The sequence below is a fragment of the Lynx rufus genome, unplaced genomic scaffold (genome assembly GCF_022079265.1).
Source record: "Lynx rufus isolate CCGP_SWC_20201006 ecotype Redwood Valley unplaced genomic scaffold, mLynRuf1.p SCAF_21, whole genome shotgun sequence".
Taxonomy (NCBI): domain Eukaryota; kingdom Metazoa; phylum Chordata; class Mammalia; order Carnivora; family Felidae; genus Lynx; species Lynx rufus.
Genome location: NW_025814836.1, coordinates 9,368,321 through 9,386,579, shown reverse-complemented (window position 1 = coordinate 9,386,579; position 18,259 = coordinate 9,368,321). Strand labels below are relative to the sequence as shown.

Genomic DNA, 18,259 nt, shown 5'->3' with positions numbered 1-18,259 from the left:
AATACACGTAAAGTATTCAAGGTGTCTCTTGCACTTGAAGGCTCCAAAGACATCAGTACAACTTACTGTCACTCTTCCTTTGTGTTAAGTACTCAGAGCCAGTGGCATCTGGTTCCATAAAAAGTAACAAATATCCGAGCATTTTCCATTTTAGCACAGGTGTGATGGTTCCCCTGTGCCCTAGGCTGAGTTCCATCTCCTTGCACATAAGCCTTTATCTGGTCAACGATGCTACTGACCATCTCTGAGAGCTCCTGTCTCACCAAGGCATTCATGGTGGTGTAGCATGAGTGAACCAGCTCCCGGGTACAGACCCAGTGCCCTGCCCAGGGTTTCATGGCTTTATGTTCAACAGGCACATGAACATAGCCCCCATCTTGCTGACACTGTGGTTATCCCCTGGTTCAGGCTTCCCAGCTAGTAATTGCTCTCAAGTAGGTCAGCAGGTGTCCGTGGTCTTGCTCCACACACCTTAAGAAGAGCTTCCGTTGCCAGTCGGGATCTCTTCGTTTGCCATGCTGGCTTCTGAGTCATCCCTGCCTTTGGAAATACTGAGCCCCTGCTCTGTGTGTGCCGTGTTGCCTGCAGGGCTCCTGGGTCCAGAGCAAGCTCTCTGCACTCACTCTCACACCTACAAAGACGTGGCCAGCTGAGTGTGATGTGGGCGGAAGAAGCAGAATAAATCATGCAAGGCACTGACAAGGGCCTCCTACTTGGGGAAGAGACAGAACAGCTAGATAACAAGGACTTTTCAGAACATGAAGGAATAAATCAGGGTGTCCTGCTGGCCAAGGCCGGGGGTGGAGGGAAAGGTGATTGAGAAGGTCCTTTTACTTAAGATCTGAAGTGGCTAAAAAGAACCTAACACTTCATTGCCTGCCCCCTTTGGGCCTCACCTGCACAGCCCCTGTCTATCCTCCACCAACTCTGTGGGATAAGTGTCCTTTCTCGTCCCACATCAGGGAGGTGGAATCTCAATATGGTTACACTGCATGCCAAAAACACAGAGCCAGGATTAAGTATTCTTTTACAGTATTTTATAGGGTCTCTTCCAGAAAGTTCTAAAGACATTTTATTGGACCTAAACTGATGTATTTTAAAAGCATCAGGGGAGCTGAAGGTAAGGCCTTTGTTGAGAAAAGGGCACACCCAGGGGCCGCCCTGTGCCTGCCTCCACAGCTCCACACACACACAGAACATGCTGGTTTTCAGGCACGCTCTCAGTGGGACCTCCCCAGGCTTCAGCTGTTTCCCACTGACCACAGTCATGAACAGCTCACTGACTCGGTGACTCAGCACTTTTACGATGAGCAAGAGTGCTCTCATAAACCATCCCTCTGTGCAAAAACAGCCTCGTCCTGACTTTGAAGGCGATTGTGTTGTCTCAACTGTCCAAGAACAATAAATAGCTTCGAAGGCCAAAAATGTTACTCTGACCCTAATATCTGCATTGTCCTTGGAACCGTGCAGCTGTATTTGTTTTTCCTCCACCATCCAAAGTTCATTTTAAGTGATTTCCCCGATCACAACCCACTTTTACAGAGAGCGAACCGTGACTTGCTATGTCTGACGGGTTTATGACTACAGATGTTTTCATGTCTTCCCTCGGGATATTCTAGTCGTCGTCTCAGAGACCTTCCTTGATACGTGTGCTTGCTGTGCCCATCTTCATTTTCTCTTGGAGCATTTATTCTCAACACAGAAACTACTGTCTCTTTCTAAAAGTAAAATCCCAAAGGCCCCAGGGGGGAAGGGAGTTGGGCAGCGTGCCCCGGCCAGCTCGGGCCACGCTGTTCACCTGTCCCCTTTGTTGTGTTTCAGCTATCTTCTGCCACACCTCCTTCCGTCCAAACCCGGCCTGGACACTCACGGCATGCGACACCCCAAGGCCAATACCATTCAGAGAGTGTTTAAGATGAGCTTCGTTCCTGTTGGCTTCTGGCAAAGGTTTATAGCACGGATGCTGATCAGCCTGGCGGAGATGGACCTCCAGGTAGCTGCCGTTTCTGCATGGGGTTGGCGGGGGGTGGGGGGGGTGTGTGTGTGGAGAATGCGTGCGCAGCAGCCGTAGCTGAGCCCTCGAGGGAAGGAGATGGCCCTTCATGGGAGGGGCTTGATCAAAACCCCTTTTCCTGCAGCAAAGCTACTGACTTGGGGCCAGGAGGCCAGTGTGACACGGCTGCCTTCTCTTCTGTAGGCTGGCAGACCCGTTTGAACCATTCTGCAAATACCAAATCAGCACCTCACTGGCTCAGAATACTCATTTTAGGAGCAGTGGTTGTAAATCAATCCATATCAAAATCCCCTGGAGGGGTCACCTGGGTGGCTCAGTCGGTTAAGCATTTGACTCTTGAATTCAGTTCAGGTCATGATTTCATGGACCCCATGTCAGCTCCACGATGGGCTTGGAGACTGCCCGGGATTCTCTCTCCCCCTTTCTCTCTGTTCCTCCCCTGCTTGTGTGAGCATGTGTATGCACTCTCTCACTCTCTCCCTCTCAAAAAAAGAAAACAAAATCCCCTAGCTTGTTAGGACATAGATGGCTGGTCCCCCTCAGAGGTTTTGATCAGGTGGGTATGGACTGGGACCCATCATTTTGCATACCTAACCCTTGTCCCCAGTGATGCCACTGGGTGGTTTGGGGACCACACTTGGAGAACCATGGCTTTAGAACCATGTTTTTGCCCACTCAGGCTGTGCGCTAGAAGCCAACGTGAACCTGGGGAGCTTCTAACAGACATGGACAGAGCCCAGACGGCTTAACTTAGAATCTCTCAGGGCAGCACCCAGGCATTGGTAGTTTTTAAAGCTTGGCAGGTTATTTCACCATCCAGTCAAGCTTGAGAACCAGGAGTGTAGAGCTTTAACTTGGTCTGGAAGCAACAAAGACCTAACCCAAGAAGTTACTTTCTGTGGGTTCACCTGGGGTGGTTGAAAGGCGTCCTGGCTGTCCGTCAACGTGAATTTCATGCAAAACAGTAACATGAAAGTAGCATTTGTATGGAGTGGTGTTTCTCAAAGTGGGGTTCCTGGACCAGCAGAGGCAGCCTTACCTGGGAGCTTGTTAGAAATGCAAATTTTTGGGCCCACCCTGGACCCACTACATCAGAACCCCCAGGATGGAGGCCAGCACTCTGTTTTTCACAAGCCTTCCAGGGGATTCTGACCCACTCTACAATTTGAGCACCCCAACATAAACTTGGACTATTGAATAATTGGCATTAAATTCAGTATGGATTTATTTTTTACCACATTGTAATTAAAAGGCTCTTATAGAATTAGCAACTCCTTAACTAATTAAAGATATTCTTTGATCTCCCCATTTTACTGAAATGTTAAAAAATAAATACAAGAGCCTGAAAATCATAACTGCTGTGGCCCATGTTATGGGGAGTTTGGTGGGGGGTGGGGGGCTTGTTTGCAAGGCCTGGAGGGCGCACTGGTGGGGAGAGTGGGTGCAGGAGCTGGCTCATCTACAGTCCTGATTCGGTCACGCTGCCCTCCCTTTGAACTCATTGTCCTGCCACGTTCTAAGTGGGAGGTCACAACACAGCGTCCTCGTCCTCGTCATCGTGTGAGGCCTGAGCTCCCAAGTGGGCTCAGTGTTGGCGGTGGGGGGCAGGCGCCCTTCCAGGCAGCATCCCTCACTCAAAATGAGGGGGAAAGTCCCATTGAAATTCAGATGAGAGGGATTTCAGTCTCAGGAGCAATCAAGGCGTACAAATTCAAGCGAGGATGAAATGCTGGCCACTTTTCACCTCTCAAATCAGCAAAGAGTAAAGCCATAGTAGCCCCCAGAATCATGACGCGGTTCATACCCTGTGGTCAGAGTGTATATGTTCTAATCGTTTCGAAAGCGATTGCTCAGTACACATCCAGGGCTAAGAGTATTCCAACCCTCTGATGTAATAATCCCACTGCTAACACTGTGAACTAAGGAAATCAGAGAAAGTTTTGTGACTTTTCACATTCTACTGGCTCACAGTCTGCATTATTAAATAAGGCTTTCTTTTTTTAAGTTTATTTATTTATTTTGAGAGAGGCAGAGACAGTGTGAGCAGAGGAGGGACAGCATGAGTGAGACAGAGAATCCCAAGCAGGCTCTGCAGTGGTAAGTGCAGACTTGGGGCTCGAACTCACAAACAAACCATGAGATTATGACCTGAGCGGAAATCAAGAGTTGGCTGCTTAACCAACTGAGCCACCCAGGTGCCCTGGGAAGTTACTACACTTAGTAAAATATTGAGCTTTAGGAAAATGAATTTTATATGAGTTATTAATGGCATAGGGAAAGTGAGGTTTTTAAAAGCATACAAATTTAGAAAATTAGAAGTACAAATTTAGAAAATATGGCCTCAGCTATTTTCTAAACATACATGTAAACAGAAAAAAAAATCCTGGATTAATATACACCAAAATATACCAAAATAGTGTTGTTTTGTGTTCTTTTGCACATTTGTCTGTATTTTCTACATTTTCTAACATAAATTGTTGCTCGTAAAGTCAGGGAGGGAAAAGATTTAAACAGAAGAAGCCTATTATTATCAATCCTTTGGGGAAAATGTGCTCCTAGAGTATCCTGGAGACCCGTTCAGATAATGCAGTGTTTAATTTGGCAGCGGGATGGGTGGTGCAGGAGGAGGGGGTGGGAAAGACGGGGGTCATTTATCACGATGGGGCCACACCGGTCTCTCCAGAGCTCTGTTCAGGGCTAGCGAGGAGGCCGGAATACTTAAGCAGCATCTTTTCTCTGTCTTTCAGCTTTTTGAAAACAAGAAGAATACTAAAAGCAGACACAGGAAAGTCACCATTTATAGTTTTACAGGAAACCAGAGAAATCGCTGCAGTACGTTCAGAGTGAAAAGAAATCAGACCATCTATTGGCAGGAAGGGCTCCTGGTCACTTTTGATGGGGGCTACCTCAGGTAGGAATACTTGAGAACCCACGTGACTGGGTCAACGTGGTGCCGTGGAAATAGCCCCATGGTGGCCTCTTCTGGGAGACTGTCCACTGGTGTCCAGAGTTCTGTTCCCGAGAGCAGCTCATCATGGCAGTTTGCTAGAAATACGAGACTCTCCCCTGAAAATATCCAGGGGCTCCCTGTCTCCTCACCTCCTTCCTCTCCCTGTGAGAGAGGGTATGGTGACCACAGCCCAGGACTTGAGGGAAGTGGGCGGGCACTGAGCTCCAGCACCCCCCACCACCTAAGTGGTCACTTAGGTGACACCTGCAAGAGCCTTGCAACCGTCTAGCCCTATCCCCTTGTCCTAAGTGACGATGGCCCAGGTGACCCCGCTGGTTCCCCAGCCCGGATCCTACGTGCAACGTAACGAGTTACCTCATTTAGCTCCCTTTTCCTGTCTACCTTTTTGAGAGACAGAAAGACATAAAGTCAACTCAAGAGGTTTAATAAATGACTTTTAATCAGTTTTAATAAACACACACAATTATTACATATTTACAATGAGTTTTTCAAAATATTCTTCAGTTGCATGAGAAGAGAAGAGTAATGTATCTTCTTTTGAGGGCCTGACTTGAGCCCCTCTCTTTGCCTAGGGTTTTCATATAGATAGATGTTCCCACTTAAAGCTCACAGCTGCCACCTGGCAGATGAGAATCTTGTGGTTCAGAGAAGGGGAGAACCTTCCCCAAGGCCACGCCTGGAGATCTGATTCTAGCTTGAGCATCCCCTACTGCCAAGTCCTCATTACGTCCACATCATGGCATTGGGAAGTCGTGGGGGCACAAGGCAGGGTCAGGCACACGAGGGGGTCCCCTTGACAGTCCTGCCTGGGCACAGGGTACTGGGGTGGGATGGTAGGGTCCCTGGGGTTTAGGTCTTGCCCTGGAGGCAAGGAGATCATCCCAGGGCCCTCCACGGGCAGATCACAGTGGACTCTTTCTGGGTTGCAGTGTGGAATCCTCGGACGTGAACTGGAAAAAGAAAAAAAGTGGAGGAATAAAAATCATTTGCCAGTCAGAAATGAGGGACTTCTCTGCAATGGCTTTTATCACAGACCATGTCAATTCCTTGATCGATCAGTGGTTTCCTGGTAAGAGAATGTTCTGGAACCAAGTCTTTGCTCATGTTAATATTTCTTTATGAATCAGGGTGGGGCACATTATTTAGGGAGCAGAAGTCTCACTGGGATTTAGCCCAAGGCAACCAGAGAGGTCCTAATGGCCCTTTGGCAGAATCCTGATCCCAGGGGAGTATGGCTGTGTCATGGGGGTGGGTGCTATGGGGAAGACGTGGGCCCGGGCCCCACAGGGTGTGTGCAGGACTTGGCCCCCTGGCTTCCCACAGTGTGTGGGAAGGAAGACTACCCTGGGTACCACGCGTGGTCCAGGAAGACCTTGCGTGTGAACTTCATATGGGTCTTTTCTGCACAGCGAGGCTAGTGCTGAAATCTGGGGGCACCGCATGGATGCAGATTGAACCCTTACACGGGGGTGGGGAGGCAAGAGAGCCACACCTGTCAAGGACCCCCATTTTTCTTTCCTGCCTGCCCCCATCCTCAAATCCCAGAGGTGATCAACCACCCACATGGCCCTTTGATCAGTTTCTCCATTGACAATCCACCCAAAGAAAACACTTTTTGAAGTGAAGCTTTTGAGGCCCTCTGTTTGTTTTGCTACCAGAGTGGAGACAAACCCGCAGGGTGTCCTGCAGAGAGGAGGCTGTCTGGGGCCAAGCAGGCAGCCTCTTCCCCATGAGCCCTCAAACCCTGAAGGCTGGCAGCTGAGAGGGCAGTGCTGGGTTTGGACACCAAGACCTGCTTGGCCAGCCTTCTAACCTCCCCAAGCTGGCTTCTCACTTGAAGCCATCCCTGCATCCCCGGGCAGGGGGTCATCAGAGGACATGGCAGGATGTATGCTTTGGACACCAGGGCCTGGGATGCTTCCAGGGTTGATGGAAAAGCTGACCTACAAGGCAAAAATCTTAGAAAGGAGCCTAAGAGAAGGTAGTTTGGGTGTGCTTGGCCATCCAAGGGAGCCTCCCTGGGCTTTTATGACTCCCCGCCAACCAGAGAGCCCTACAGCAGGTGCTTCTGCAGATGTGAGGGGGGCGGGGCAGGGGGTGCATTAGATAATCACCTGAGACAGGAGGGGCTGGGCCGAGCGCCTGAGACAGGGCTGCCCAGGAGAGAGCACCACCCGCCAGCTAGCAGGATATATTATACACAGGGCTGCAGATAGCAAATGTGCCCAGAAGCTTCTAAGAGTCCCCCTCCTACCCTGCACAAGACAGGCCATCAGCTCACCCTGAGGGTTCCTCTACAGGGGGGCCATGGAGCCTGTTTCTTTGCACCTCCTTTCAGAGGCGGGCAGCAAAGCTGTGTGTCTCCTGCCCAGGGGAACGCAGGTAAAATGACTAGGTTCTATTTTAATTTGTACTCATTTCTCCCCCCTGCATTGCTCTTCTAGGAAGGATCAGAGTAATTGCAAGCCTTATGTTTCTAATTTTAAGAATGGCTCCTTATGGGTTGTGGTTCGGTTGTTGGAGCGTGACATAGCTCCGACCCAGCCCGCAGCATCCTGTTAGGGCCCGGCTGTGCAGGAGGGATCCCCAACCTCTCAGCCCTGCCTCAGCCAGCCGGCTCAGGGTCTAGACCACCCACTGTCCGTCCAGTGCATCCCTGACCTTTCCCTGTGCGCGTCTTTCCTGGTGAAGGATCTCGCTGTCCAAAAAAGAACCCAAGTCATGGTTCAGCCACTCCCTTGGGTCCAGGCAGGGGCACACAGACCCCCTCCCGTGAAAAGCCCACCCAGCCCAAAGTTGCAGGGTGCTACCTGCAGCCACCTTCATGTGAACTGTGTCCTTCTCTGTCCCCATTTAGCCCTGACAGCCACAGAAAGCGACGGGACCCCACTCATGGAGCAGTACGTCCCCTGCCCAGTCTGCGAGACCTCCTGGGCCCAGCACACCGACCCGAGTGAGAAATCAGAGGGCGTACAGTACTTCGACATGGAAGACTGCGTGCTGACAGCCATTGAGCAGGACTTCATCTCCTGCCCCAGACACCCTGACCTCCCCGTGCCTCTCCAGGAGCTGGTTCCTGAGCTGTTCATGACTGACTTCCCGGCCAGGTAGGCCACAGCACCACACTGCATGGCTGGCCCCCACCTTGGGGCTGCCCTAGCCATGCTTCCCACACAATCTCCTGTGACCTTTAGGTCCCTGTCCTAGGCTGCCCGAAGGGAACCAGGCTGTCAGCTTGCCATGTTTGAGGCCACAACAGGCTCAGCTGAGCCGATCACCTGGAGGGGCACGCCATTCTGGGTCCCCACACTGTGTTTCCATCACATCCCCTGAGCTCCTTTGCACTAAGTTTGCTATTCCCTCTGATTCCTCCTTTTCCTGCCTGCTCAAGGAATAAGAGGCAAATTCTCCTTGGCGGCGTTCAGGAAGGGGGCGCTCCAGACCTACAGCCGCATTTGCCTTTCCTGGCAAACGAGAGCATTTGGATCCCTGAATCTGTTCTCCTTTTTTGTTGTTAATTTTTTTTAATGTTTATCTATTTTTGAGAGACAGAGCACAAGTGGGGGAGGGGCAGAGAGAGAGGGAGACACAGAGAATCAGAAGCAGGCTCCAGCCTCTGAGCTGTCAGCACAGAGCCCAATGTGGGACTCAAACTCAGGAACAGCGAGATCATGACCTAGGCCAGTGTTGGACACTTAACCTACTGAGCCACCTAGGTGCCCCAATCTGTTCTTTTTTTTTTTTTTAAGTTTATTTATTTATTTTGGGAAGAGAGCACAAGTCGGGGAAGAGCAGAGAGAGAGGGAGAGAGAGAGAATCCCAAGCAGACTCCACACTGTCAGCACAGAGCCCAATGCGGGGCTTGAACTCACAAACCGTGAAATCATGACCGAGCTGAAGTCAGACACTTAACTGACTGAGCTACCCAGGCGGCCCCTCTAAATCTGTTTTTAAAGTTGAGTCTACTCTATAACCCAAGATAATGGCTGGGCAAAGAATGCTGGAGAAATAGAGAATGTTTTGAGGTCCCATCCAACAGGAAACAGTCACAAAATCCAAGTGCTTGGTAAAAGAAGGAATCTTCTGTAGTCATGGAAACCAAAAGGTATGACTTCGTCTTCCTGGAGACAGTTTGACATTGGCCATTACCAACTATTTTGGAGTTATGGAGTCCTATTGTTTGTCTTATTCAAAGGATTGCTAGATCTGGCTTCTTTAAAGAAAAGTAAACTTTATGGGGTTATTTTCATTTTTCCAGATTGCCCCCTCTCCCAAAGAATAGACACAGAGCACTCGGAGATACTGCAGAATTGGGGTTCCAAAGCCTGCTTCTGGTTGAGTCTATCAGATTAAGAAATTGCTTCCTGCATTGGTTGATGTCCCCCTCCCCACAGCCCTTTTCAATATCCCCAGTTACCTCACTGGTAGAAAGAGCAATAAAATGCTATTCTTCTGCCAAATGAGCCCTTTATTCCTAGAATTCTAATGTGAGGGTTATCACTTCTCAGAGACCACATGCAGAGTTTTGTGTATGTGTGAATCAGATTTCTTGGGGGGGTGCCCAGTTAGGCAGCCCCAAATGTTAGGATTTTCATGTATTTGCTGAACCTTGTCAGGTTTTATGCCCCAACTGCATCCAGGCTGTGGCATCTACTGTATGAAATCTGGAAAGCCAGTTTGGATGTCCCCATTGGTGTGGATCTAATTGCAAGCTATGGCGTGGTTCTTAAATGATGGTACTTGGCTGGGACTTGAAAAGCCCAACAATGTGAACAGGATTCCCAACCTGGCAGAGGCTCTCTGGAAACTTGGGCAGTGGCCCCAACTGCGGCCCTGAAGCATCGCACTCCCCATGCTGGGAGTTTGGGCAGGTGGGGGTTGGGAGAGTGACTACGTGGCATCCAGGGAGCCCCATCCTGTGGCCCTGAGTTCACAGGAGTCCTAACTGGATGCCCTGAGGGATCCCCGATGGTCCTGCTGCTTCTCATGCCCATCCTGGGAGGCTCGCATGTGCCTACGCTGCCCAAGCAGGTGGTTTTGGGGTGGGCACTTGGAGAGCAGCCCAGCTCGTCTTCCGCTGCACCACTGAGGTCCACCGTAGGTGCAGCTGCACCCGCCTGGAGTGCAGTGTGTGCGGTTGAGCCGTGCAAAGTCTGAGCAGCTGCAGAATCTGTTCCTGGAAGGCGTGGGAAACAACAGCCTGGCAGGGTTGGCCTGTGGGGCCAGAAGGGCTTCAGTGGGTGCACCTGGCGTAGGCAGCTGACCAGGAACCCAGACAGACCTCAGCAGAGCAGGGGGAGGCCCTGAAATGGGAAGGCATCTCCCCCTCCTTCCCTGCCTCCCATCATCCGTCTCCATCTCCCTCCCTTCCAGGAATGACGTGCAGTCTTTCCAAAGCCCCACAGAAATCTTCCCTTTACCCGGATTAGAACACACAGACCAGTGAGGTCTAAACTGCCTGCCCTTGGGTGAAATCCTAGTCATCCATTGTGCAGACACTGCTCAAGACAGTGAGAAGCCCTCTGTGGCTGCCTGGGGCATCTGGGTGGCTCAGTCCGTTGAGCATCTGACTTGATTTCAGTCATGATCTCACAGTTCATGAGTTCAAGCCCCGTGTCGGGCTCTGCACTGACAGCACAAAGCCTGCTTGGAATTCTCTCTCTCTCTCTCTCTCTCCCCCCCACCCCATCTCAATTGCTTGATAGAAAGAAATAGGGAAACAACTAACCTAGCAGTAGATAAATGCAGTTTGATGGATACCAGTTCTCAAAACACAGAACCTTTTGGAGGAAAACATCCAGAAGAATTGTTTTTCTATGTAGGCCACTTTCCAAGGTGTCCCCCAGTGCCAGCCACCATCCACACACAGGAGGCAGTTTCTATTATGAGCCCACTTTACAGAAAAGGTTTGTGGAGGCTGTATGACCTTCCCACGGCCAAGGTTTATCCCAGATCTGTCTGACCCCACCGGCGGCTTTGAACCATGACTCCCTGCAGTAGGAAGAGATGACCATGGGTGTCCTCACACCCACCCATCCTGGGACTTCCACCCCAACCCCAGCGGGACCCTCTGGAGGGGTGGGTAAGGGAACGGTTAGGGAGGTCTGATCTGCCCCACATGCTGTGTTGCCGGCAGGCTCTTCCTGGAGAACAGCAAGTTGGAGCACAACGAGGATGAGAGCAGTGTCCTGGGTCAAGGTGGGAGCGGCACCATCATCTACCGGGCCCGGTACCAAGGCCAGCCCGTGGCAGTGAAGCGATTCCAGATCAAGAAATTCAAGAACTTTGCCAACGCCCCAGCAGGTGAACAGGGAGGGCCCTATGTCCTTTCTTTTCAGACATGTGCTCCCATGGTCCAAGCTCCCTGCCACCTTAGGGAGACCTAGGGAGGAGGGTCAGTGAGGCCAACGGAGGCCCCTGGGTGGCCAACCTGCTTTATTCCTGGCAGGATGTGGGACAGGCTGAAAGGTCAGGCTGAGCAAGACCCGGAAGTTGTTTTGGAAGATTACTTCCTTGTCTAGGTGCGAGCTCCCAAGAGCCTGGGCCATCCTTAAAATTTCCATCTGCTTGCTCCATGGCCAGCACAGGCCTGGCATATGGTGGGCACACACTTAGACCTCAGGTGGACCCCTTACCTTACAGGGCCTCTCTCAGCCATCCGCACTTAAGGAAGGGAAGTGATACTCTGGCTGAATGGATGGGGCAGCCAGCATGGGGTGGCTTCTACCCCACCCACACGAAGGAGGGGATACCGTCTTGCCTTGGCACATCAGCTCAGAGATGCTCTCTACCTAGAGCAACCCATTACCTCTTAACACCCAGCCAGTGCGGGTGCTGGGCAGCCACCTCGCTTCCAGCCAGCTGAGTTTCACATTTTCACTGCCCCTGGCTTAGCACGTTCATCTTTATGACCACTAAGGTAATTTACACTCTTGGTAGAAAAAGCAGAATCCTAGAACAATCAGATCAGAAAGGAAGAGACAAGTTGTTGCTATGGGAAGAGAATGACTTCCTGCACAGAAAATCTAAGCAAATCCACTGGCAGAAATGAGAGCCAGGAAGAGTTCCACAAAGTTGCCAGACGTGAGCTCAACCTCAGAATTCAGCAGCGTTCCCACGCACGGCAATGACCCATTGCTAGAAAATGTCCCCGTGGCAGCGATGAAACCACAAAGTATTGAGAGATAATTAGAATATACCATTCAATTTAGTTCCCATTTAAATCCTAGCAAGGGGTGTGTGTGTGTGTGTGTGTGTGTGCGCGCGCGCGCGCGTGTGTGCACGCACACGTGTGGGCTGGGGGGGGTGGAAGCTCACCGATTCTAAAATATGCGTATGAAATGACAAAATCCCAAGGACAGCTGACAGCTGAGACAATCCTACAGTAGGAGACAAAGGAAAGCGGCCTGCCCAGCAGATGTCATGACTTAGAACCCTACGGACACGAAGGCAGTGTTCTCCAGGGCTCGGCCAGGCCCGCCAAGGGAGCAGACACAGCCTTGCGTGTGCGTGGGAAGCTGGCGCTTAGCAGAGGTCACATCGTGAGTCAGAGGGGAAAGGCTGACAGTTCCCTAACTGAGGCAGAGACTTGGGTCAGACTTCACACCGTAGTCAAAAATAAATTCATAATGGGTTAAAGATCTCATGTAAAAAACAGAACCTTTGTGCTTGAAAAATAAATTTGGCCAGCCTGCACACAAATCTGACACAACTGATGCATTTTAACTGCCAAGGGTTTTTTCATGCTGTTTAAACCTCCATATCCAAACATCCCTGATTTTCAATTCTGAACATAGGGGAGGAACAGAGAGGGATACAAGAGGACAAGAAAGGCCTGGTGGACCCTGTTCGATGACCTCAGAGCCAGCCACAGACCAGTGGGCAGCACCCTGACCCTCCACTTGACGGGAGAGACCCCTCAGCGGGTGGGGTCGTGGGGGGGGCTTTAGCAGCCACGGGTTCGATGGGTTACAGCGCAGACTGGAGATCGCCCACCACTGCCCACAGACCTTGCTCCTCTGGCCTGAGATGACGTGTCACAGGCCTGTGACGGCCCCAGTTTTCTCTCTGACTGAGGAGAGAGTGCTGTTTCTTTCTGCCCTTGGCAGTCCTGGCTGCTGGCAGGGAGCCAGGTGAGCAGTGACGACCCAGTGCTCAGCCCCCTTCTGGTCATGCTGGTCGAACCAGGCTCTGGGTGGCACTCAGGGATGCAGAACTGGAGTAAGCCACAGCTATGACCCTCAAGTAGCCAGCAGTGGGGTGTGGTGAGGGCTACGAGAGTGGCACCTGTGTGACAAGGGCAGGGACGTGCGCGGTTCTCCATCGAGGGGGCAGGAACTGCCCACTGTGTTGGGCCGGGTTTAGCACCTGAGGAGGAGAAGTTTGATACCAGCCTGGAATGCCTCAGGAATGCCAGCGTGTGGGGCCAAATTCTGGGTGACAGTGTTGCAATCCCTGATGTGTTAAGTGCCTTAGAATATATATCTTGCCCTCCAGCCTCTCGAGTCCCCATGAGGCAGCTCTGAGTGTGGCTGGCCCTCCACCCCGAGTGGCCCTAGAGGGGCTCCCAGCAAGGCAGCAGGTGCTCTGTGTCCCTCACCCCCCTGGGCTGCGCTGATGGCTGTGCCCTCCCCCGCAGACACCATGCTGAGGCACCTGCGGGCCACGGACGCCATGAAGAACTTCTCGGAGTTCCGGCAAGAGGCCAGCATGCTACACGCCCTGCAGCACCCCTGCATTGTGTCCCTCATCGGCATCAGCATCCACCCGCTCTGCTTCGCCCTGGAGCTCGCCCCACTGGGTAGCCTCAACACCGTGCTGTCAGAGAATGCCAGAGGTACTAGCCACACCCAGAACAGTCCGGAAAGGGATTGCCTGGGGCCCCGCCTGGCCAGATATAGCCCCTCAGGGACCAGAGAGCCCTTGCTGGGCAGCACGGGCCCCAGGGAAGCTGTACCCTGGAGGTTCCCTCCTCCTGCTGGGCCTGGCTGCCTGGGGCAGAGCACGCCTGCCCCACAGCTCACGTGGCCAACTCCCCTCGGGCAAAGACCTGCCCTTCCCCAGGTCTACGCCCTGTATGGTGCTGTTGGCAAGGCTAGAGAAGCTTAGGGTTTGGAGTCAGATGCAACCATGCACGTTCCCAGACCTGGTTCTCAGCCATAATCCAGTGAATTAGTGCTTAGTTTGCTGGCCTATAAAAGGGGGATAATAATAGCCCCACTGAGGGGGGCAGTTGAGGGCTTCAAGTGAGGCAGGGCAGGGAGGGCCCAGGCTGCAGCCTGGCCCCCAGAAGCCCACCAGCCACGTGTCCATCATCATTAAAACCCTGAGACCCTGGGGTGAGGTTTATCTTAGTTTTTTTTGTTGTTTTTTTTTTTTAATTTTTTAATGTTTATGCATTTTTGAAAGACAGAGAGAGACAGAGCACAAGCAGGGGTGGGACGGAGAGAGAGGGGGACACAGAATCCGAACCAGGCTCCAGGCTCTGAGCTATCAGCACAGAGCCCAACGCAGGGCTCAAACTCAGAAACCACGAGATCATGACCTGAGCCAAAGTCGGATGCTCAACCAACTCAGCCACCCAGGCACCCCAAGTTTTTAAGGAAATTTTAAAATAATTTTCCGTGGGAAATGAATTGGTAACTAAATTCCAAAGAGCTGACAGAAGGAGAGAGGTAGTTGTCTCTCGATTCAGGAAGAAGAAATGCAATTAAACTCAAATCGTTTCTCCCTCAATGGAAGAGAACTTTTTAAATTATTTTATTTATTTTCTAATGTTTATTTTATTTTTTTTATTTTTTAAATTTTTTTTAAGTTTATTTATTATTCTTGAGAGATAGAGACAGAGCATGAGCAGGGGAGGGGCAGAGAGGAGGAGACACAGAATCTGAAGCAAGCTCCAGGCTCTGAGCTGTCAGCACAGAGCCGGACGCAGGGCTAGAACTCATGAACTGTGAGATCATGACCTGAGCCAAAACTGGACGCTTAACCGACTGAGCCACCCAGGCGCCCCATAATGTTTATTTTTGAGAGAGTGCAAGTGGGGGAGGGGCAGAGAGAGGGAGACAGAGGATCCATAGTGGGCTCTGTGCTGACAGCAGCGAGCCCGATGTGGGGCTCAAGCTCACGAACTGTGAGATCATCTCCTAAGCTGAAGTCAGACCCTCAACCAGCTGAGCCACCCAGGTGCCCCGATAGCTTTTTTACTTTTATTTTTTAATGTTTATTTATTTTTGAGAGAGAGACAGAGCACGAGCAGGGCAAGAACAGAGAGAGAGGGAGACAGAATCCGAAGCAGGCTCCAGGCTCTGAGCACTCAGCACAGAGCCCCAATGCAAGGCTTGAACTCACGAACTGCGAGATCAGTTCCAGGTGCCCTGAGAGCTTTTTTAAAATGAAGCTCTTACTCCTGCAACCCACCCCTTGACAATATAGTAAACTTGGCCTACAGTGAACTCTAGGAATTTTGAATCCTTGCTGTTTTAGTAAAAACACCAATTCCAGGCATGAGATACCGGGAATCAAGCAATGTCTGTTCTAAATACTATTGCACTTCAGAAAGTCATTCTCTGTCTCCTCCTATATCCAGCACGGATAATGATGAGAAGTATCTGTAGAATATAAAGTATCTGGGAAGAGAAAAAGGTTAGAAAAGACAGTTGTAATGATGGTTTGCTTTTTTTTTTTCTTTGCAAAGATTCTTCCTTTATGCCCCTGGGACACATGCTCACCCAAAAAATAGCCTACCAGATTGCCTCTGGGCTGGCCTACCTGCACAAGAAAAACATCATCTTCTGTGACCTGAAGTCGGACAACATTCTGGTCTGGTCTCTGGACGTCAAGGAGCACATCAACATCAAGCTGTCGGACTACGGGATCTCACGGCAGTCATTTCATGAGGGTGCCCTCGGCGTGGAGGGCACGCCCGGCTACCAGGCCCCAGAGATCCGTCCTCGCATTGTGTATGACGAGAAGGTACCCACCCCGGCCCACTGCTACCCAGCCCAGCCCCACAGCCAAGCCCAGGCCCTGGTGAGGCCAGGAACCTGCAGCCTCTGAGCTCTGTGTTTCCCCAGGCACACGGCTGTCCCTCTCCTGTGCTCAACCAGGAGGGTATGGCTTGAGCCAGAAATGCACAGGGGCCTGTGTCCACCTAGCAATGTCAAAGTTGACCTCTCGTTAGCTTCAGGAATGGTGCTATAGCCTCTGAATTCTCTAACCTTGATTCAGAGACATAATGAAGGTGGTACACAGTGGACAGTGAGCCCAAGACAGAAATAGGTCTGGATTTGGGTCCCAACTCTACCATTTAGATGGGTAAACTGGAGACAGTGGACCAGCCTCATGGGGACTCGTGAGGGGCAGACAGAGTAAGGATGGCAAAGGCTCCTGGCCCATAGGTGCTGTCCACAAGGCATTGTACGAACTGAATGGCAAAGATGGCCAAGACAGCATCCTCCAAAGCCAGAAGAGAGTGAATTCTAGGAAGACAGGACTGGACTCCCGAGCAGCTGCCTGGCCCGCCTCGGCCAACATGATGGCTAAATGTTTGCCTTCTTCCCTGAAATAGATGCAGGCACACAGGCAACTAAAAACCATGTTACAGCTGGTGCCATCCCTGCTTCACTAATCGCCCGGCACTGAAACTCCCCTGGTCTATAATTTTTCATTATTTGGTGATTTACAGATGAGTCATTGGCTAATTGCTTCAGGAACGGCCTAAATGGCAATGCTGGACATTACATTCCCATGTTATCTTATAACTGGAAGTTTGTACCACCTTCAAATAAAACAGGAAGAAGAATGACCTTAGCATGTGTAGGTTAACTCATCGCCTGTGGTTATTAACCGAAATAGAAAAGGCAAATCAGGGTGATAAAAATAAGAGCTTCTTAAGTAGCAGGTGACACAGGCAAGGCACCTTGAAACTAAGATTATAACAGGGACCTTCACGTTGAAAATTCTCAGGTCTATCTCAGCCGTTCTCCCGCTAAAACATTATTTCTTGGCCCTCATGGAGGCCTATACTAACTTCTCCTTACTGGGCCTTTTGATAACATTAAAATTTTTTTTTTCAACGTTTATTTATTTTTGGGACAGAGAGAGACAGAGCATGAACGGGGGAGGGGCAGAGAGAGAGGGAGACACAGAATCGGAAACAGGCTCCAGGCTCTGAGCCATCAGCCCAGAGCCCGACGCGGGGCTCGAACTCACGGACCGCGAGATCGTGACCTGGCTGAAGTCGGACGCTTAACCGACTGCGCCACCCAGGCGCCCCAATAACATTAAAATTAGAGGAGTCAACATGTTATGATTTAGGAAACATCCCCCCTTTATGATTTGCAGACACTGCTCTTCTAGTGCCAAGCACATTAAGCTGAGAGTCCGTGTTCTCCTGCCTTGTCTTGATTCTCAAGCATAAAGGAACATGACATCCTTGCAGCCCTTAACCAGTGGCTGGCAGTTAGCAAGTTCTCAGTGTGTGTTTATTGGATGGATGGGTGGGTGGGTGGGGGAATGGATAGATGGATGATGGATAGGTGGAAAGAAGGAAGGAAGGAAGGAAGGAAGGAAGGAAGGAAGGAAGGATTCAAAGATGGGTGGCGAAAGGGACAGAATGATGCATGGTCAGATGGTTGGCCAGATGTTTCAACAGGTAGGAAGTGATGGATACATTCATTGGTGGATGATTGATGATTGTATCCCTTTGGACAGGATCCCTTGTCTAATTGTGTCCTCCTGCTCCCTCCATCTCAGGGCCAGCTTCTCAAAGGTGCTGGGCCCAGGCAGGGGACCTAACTTGGCTTGCCTCTTTGCCCAGGTAGACATGTTCTCCTATGGAATGGTGCTCTACGAGTTGCTGTCGGGGCAGCGGCCAGCGCTGGGCCACCACCAGCTTCAGATCGCCAAGAAGCTGTCCAAGGGCATCCGTCCTGTTCTGGGGCAGCCCGAGGAGGTGCAGTTCCATCGCCTGCAGGCACTCATGATGGAGTGCTGGGACACAAAGCCCGAGAAGGTACCGGGGGCCCAGGGCCTGGGGGACCAGACACCTCCTGCCACAGTGGTGGAGGGTCTGTGTCTCCAGAATGCACGTGTACAGCTAACTGCCCATCCTTCACTAAAGGTCTAGAACAAATGAGGCAACGCTCCTCTGCTCATCCCTTCTAGAAAGAGATGTTTACTGTCCTAATACATCCAGCTCATCTTTTTGTGTGTGTGTCACTCTCAGGAAAAATGAGCTTTTTTTCCTCTCCACTTTTATGTCACACCATCAT

General features: G+C 51.1%; 1 protein-coding gene across 1 annotated transcript in view; it reads left to right on the top strand.

The window, feature by feature from the left end:
* Window positions 1-18,259, top strand: part of LRRK1 (leucine rich repeat kinase 1) — a 127,367-nt gene that overhangs the window by 94,385 nt on the left and 14,723 nt on the right. The window contains exons 20-27 of the mRNA XM_047086572.1: window positions 1,822-1,993; window positions 4,762-4,925; window positions 5,915-6,054; window positions 7,843-8,092; window positions 11,122-11,288; window positions 13,624-13,821; window positions 15,682-15,959; window positions 17,806-18,000. Of these exons, the coding sequence (XP_046942528.1) occupies window positions 1,822-1,993; window positions 4,762-4,925; window positions 5,915-6,054; window positions 7,843-8,092; window positions 11,122-11,288; window positions 13,624-13,821; window positions 15,682-15,959; window positions 17,806-18,000 (1,564 nt within the window). The remainder of the gene's footprint in view (window positions 1-1,821; window positions 1,994-4,761; window positions 4,926-5,914; window positions 6,055-7,842; window positions 8,093-11,121; window positions 11,289-13,623; window positions 13,822-15,681; window positions 15,960-17,805; window positions 18,001-18,259) is intronic.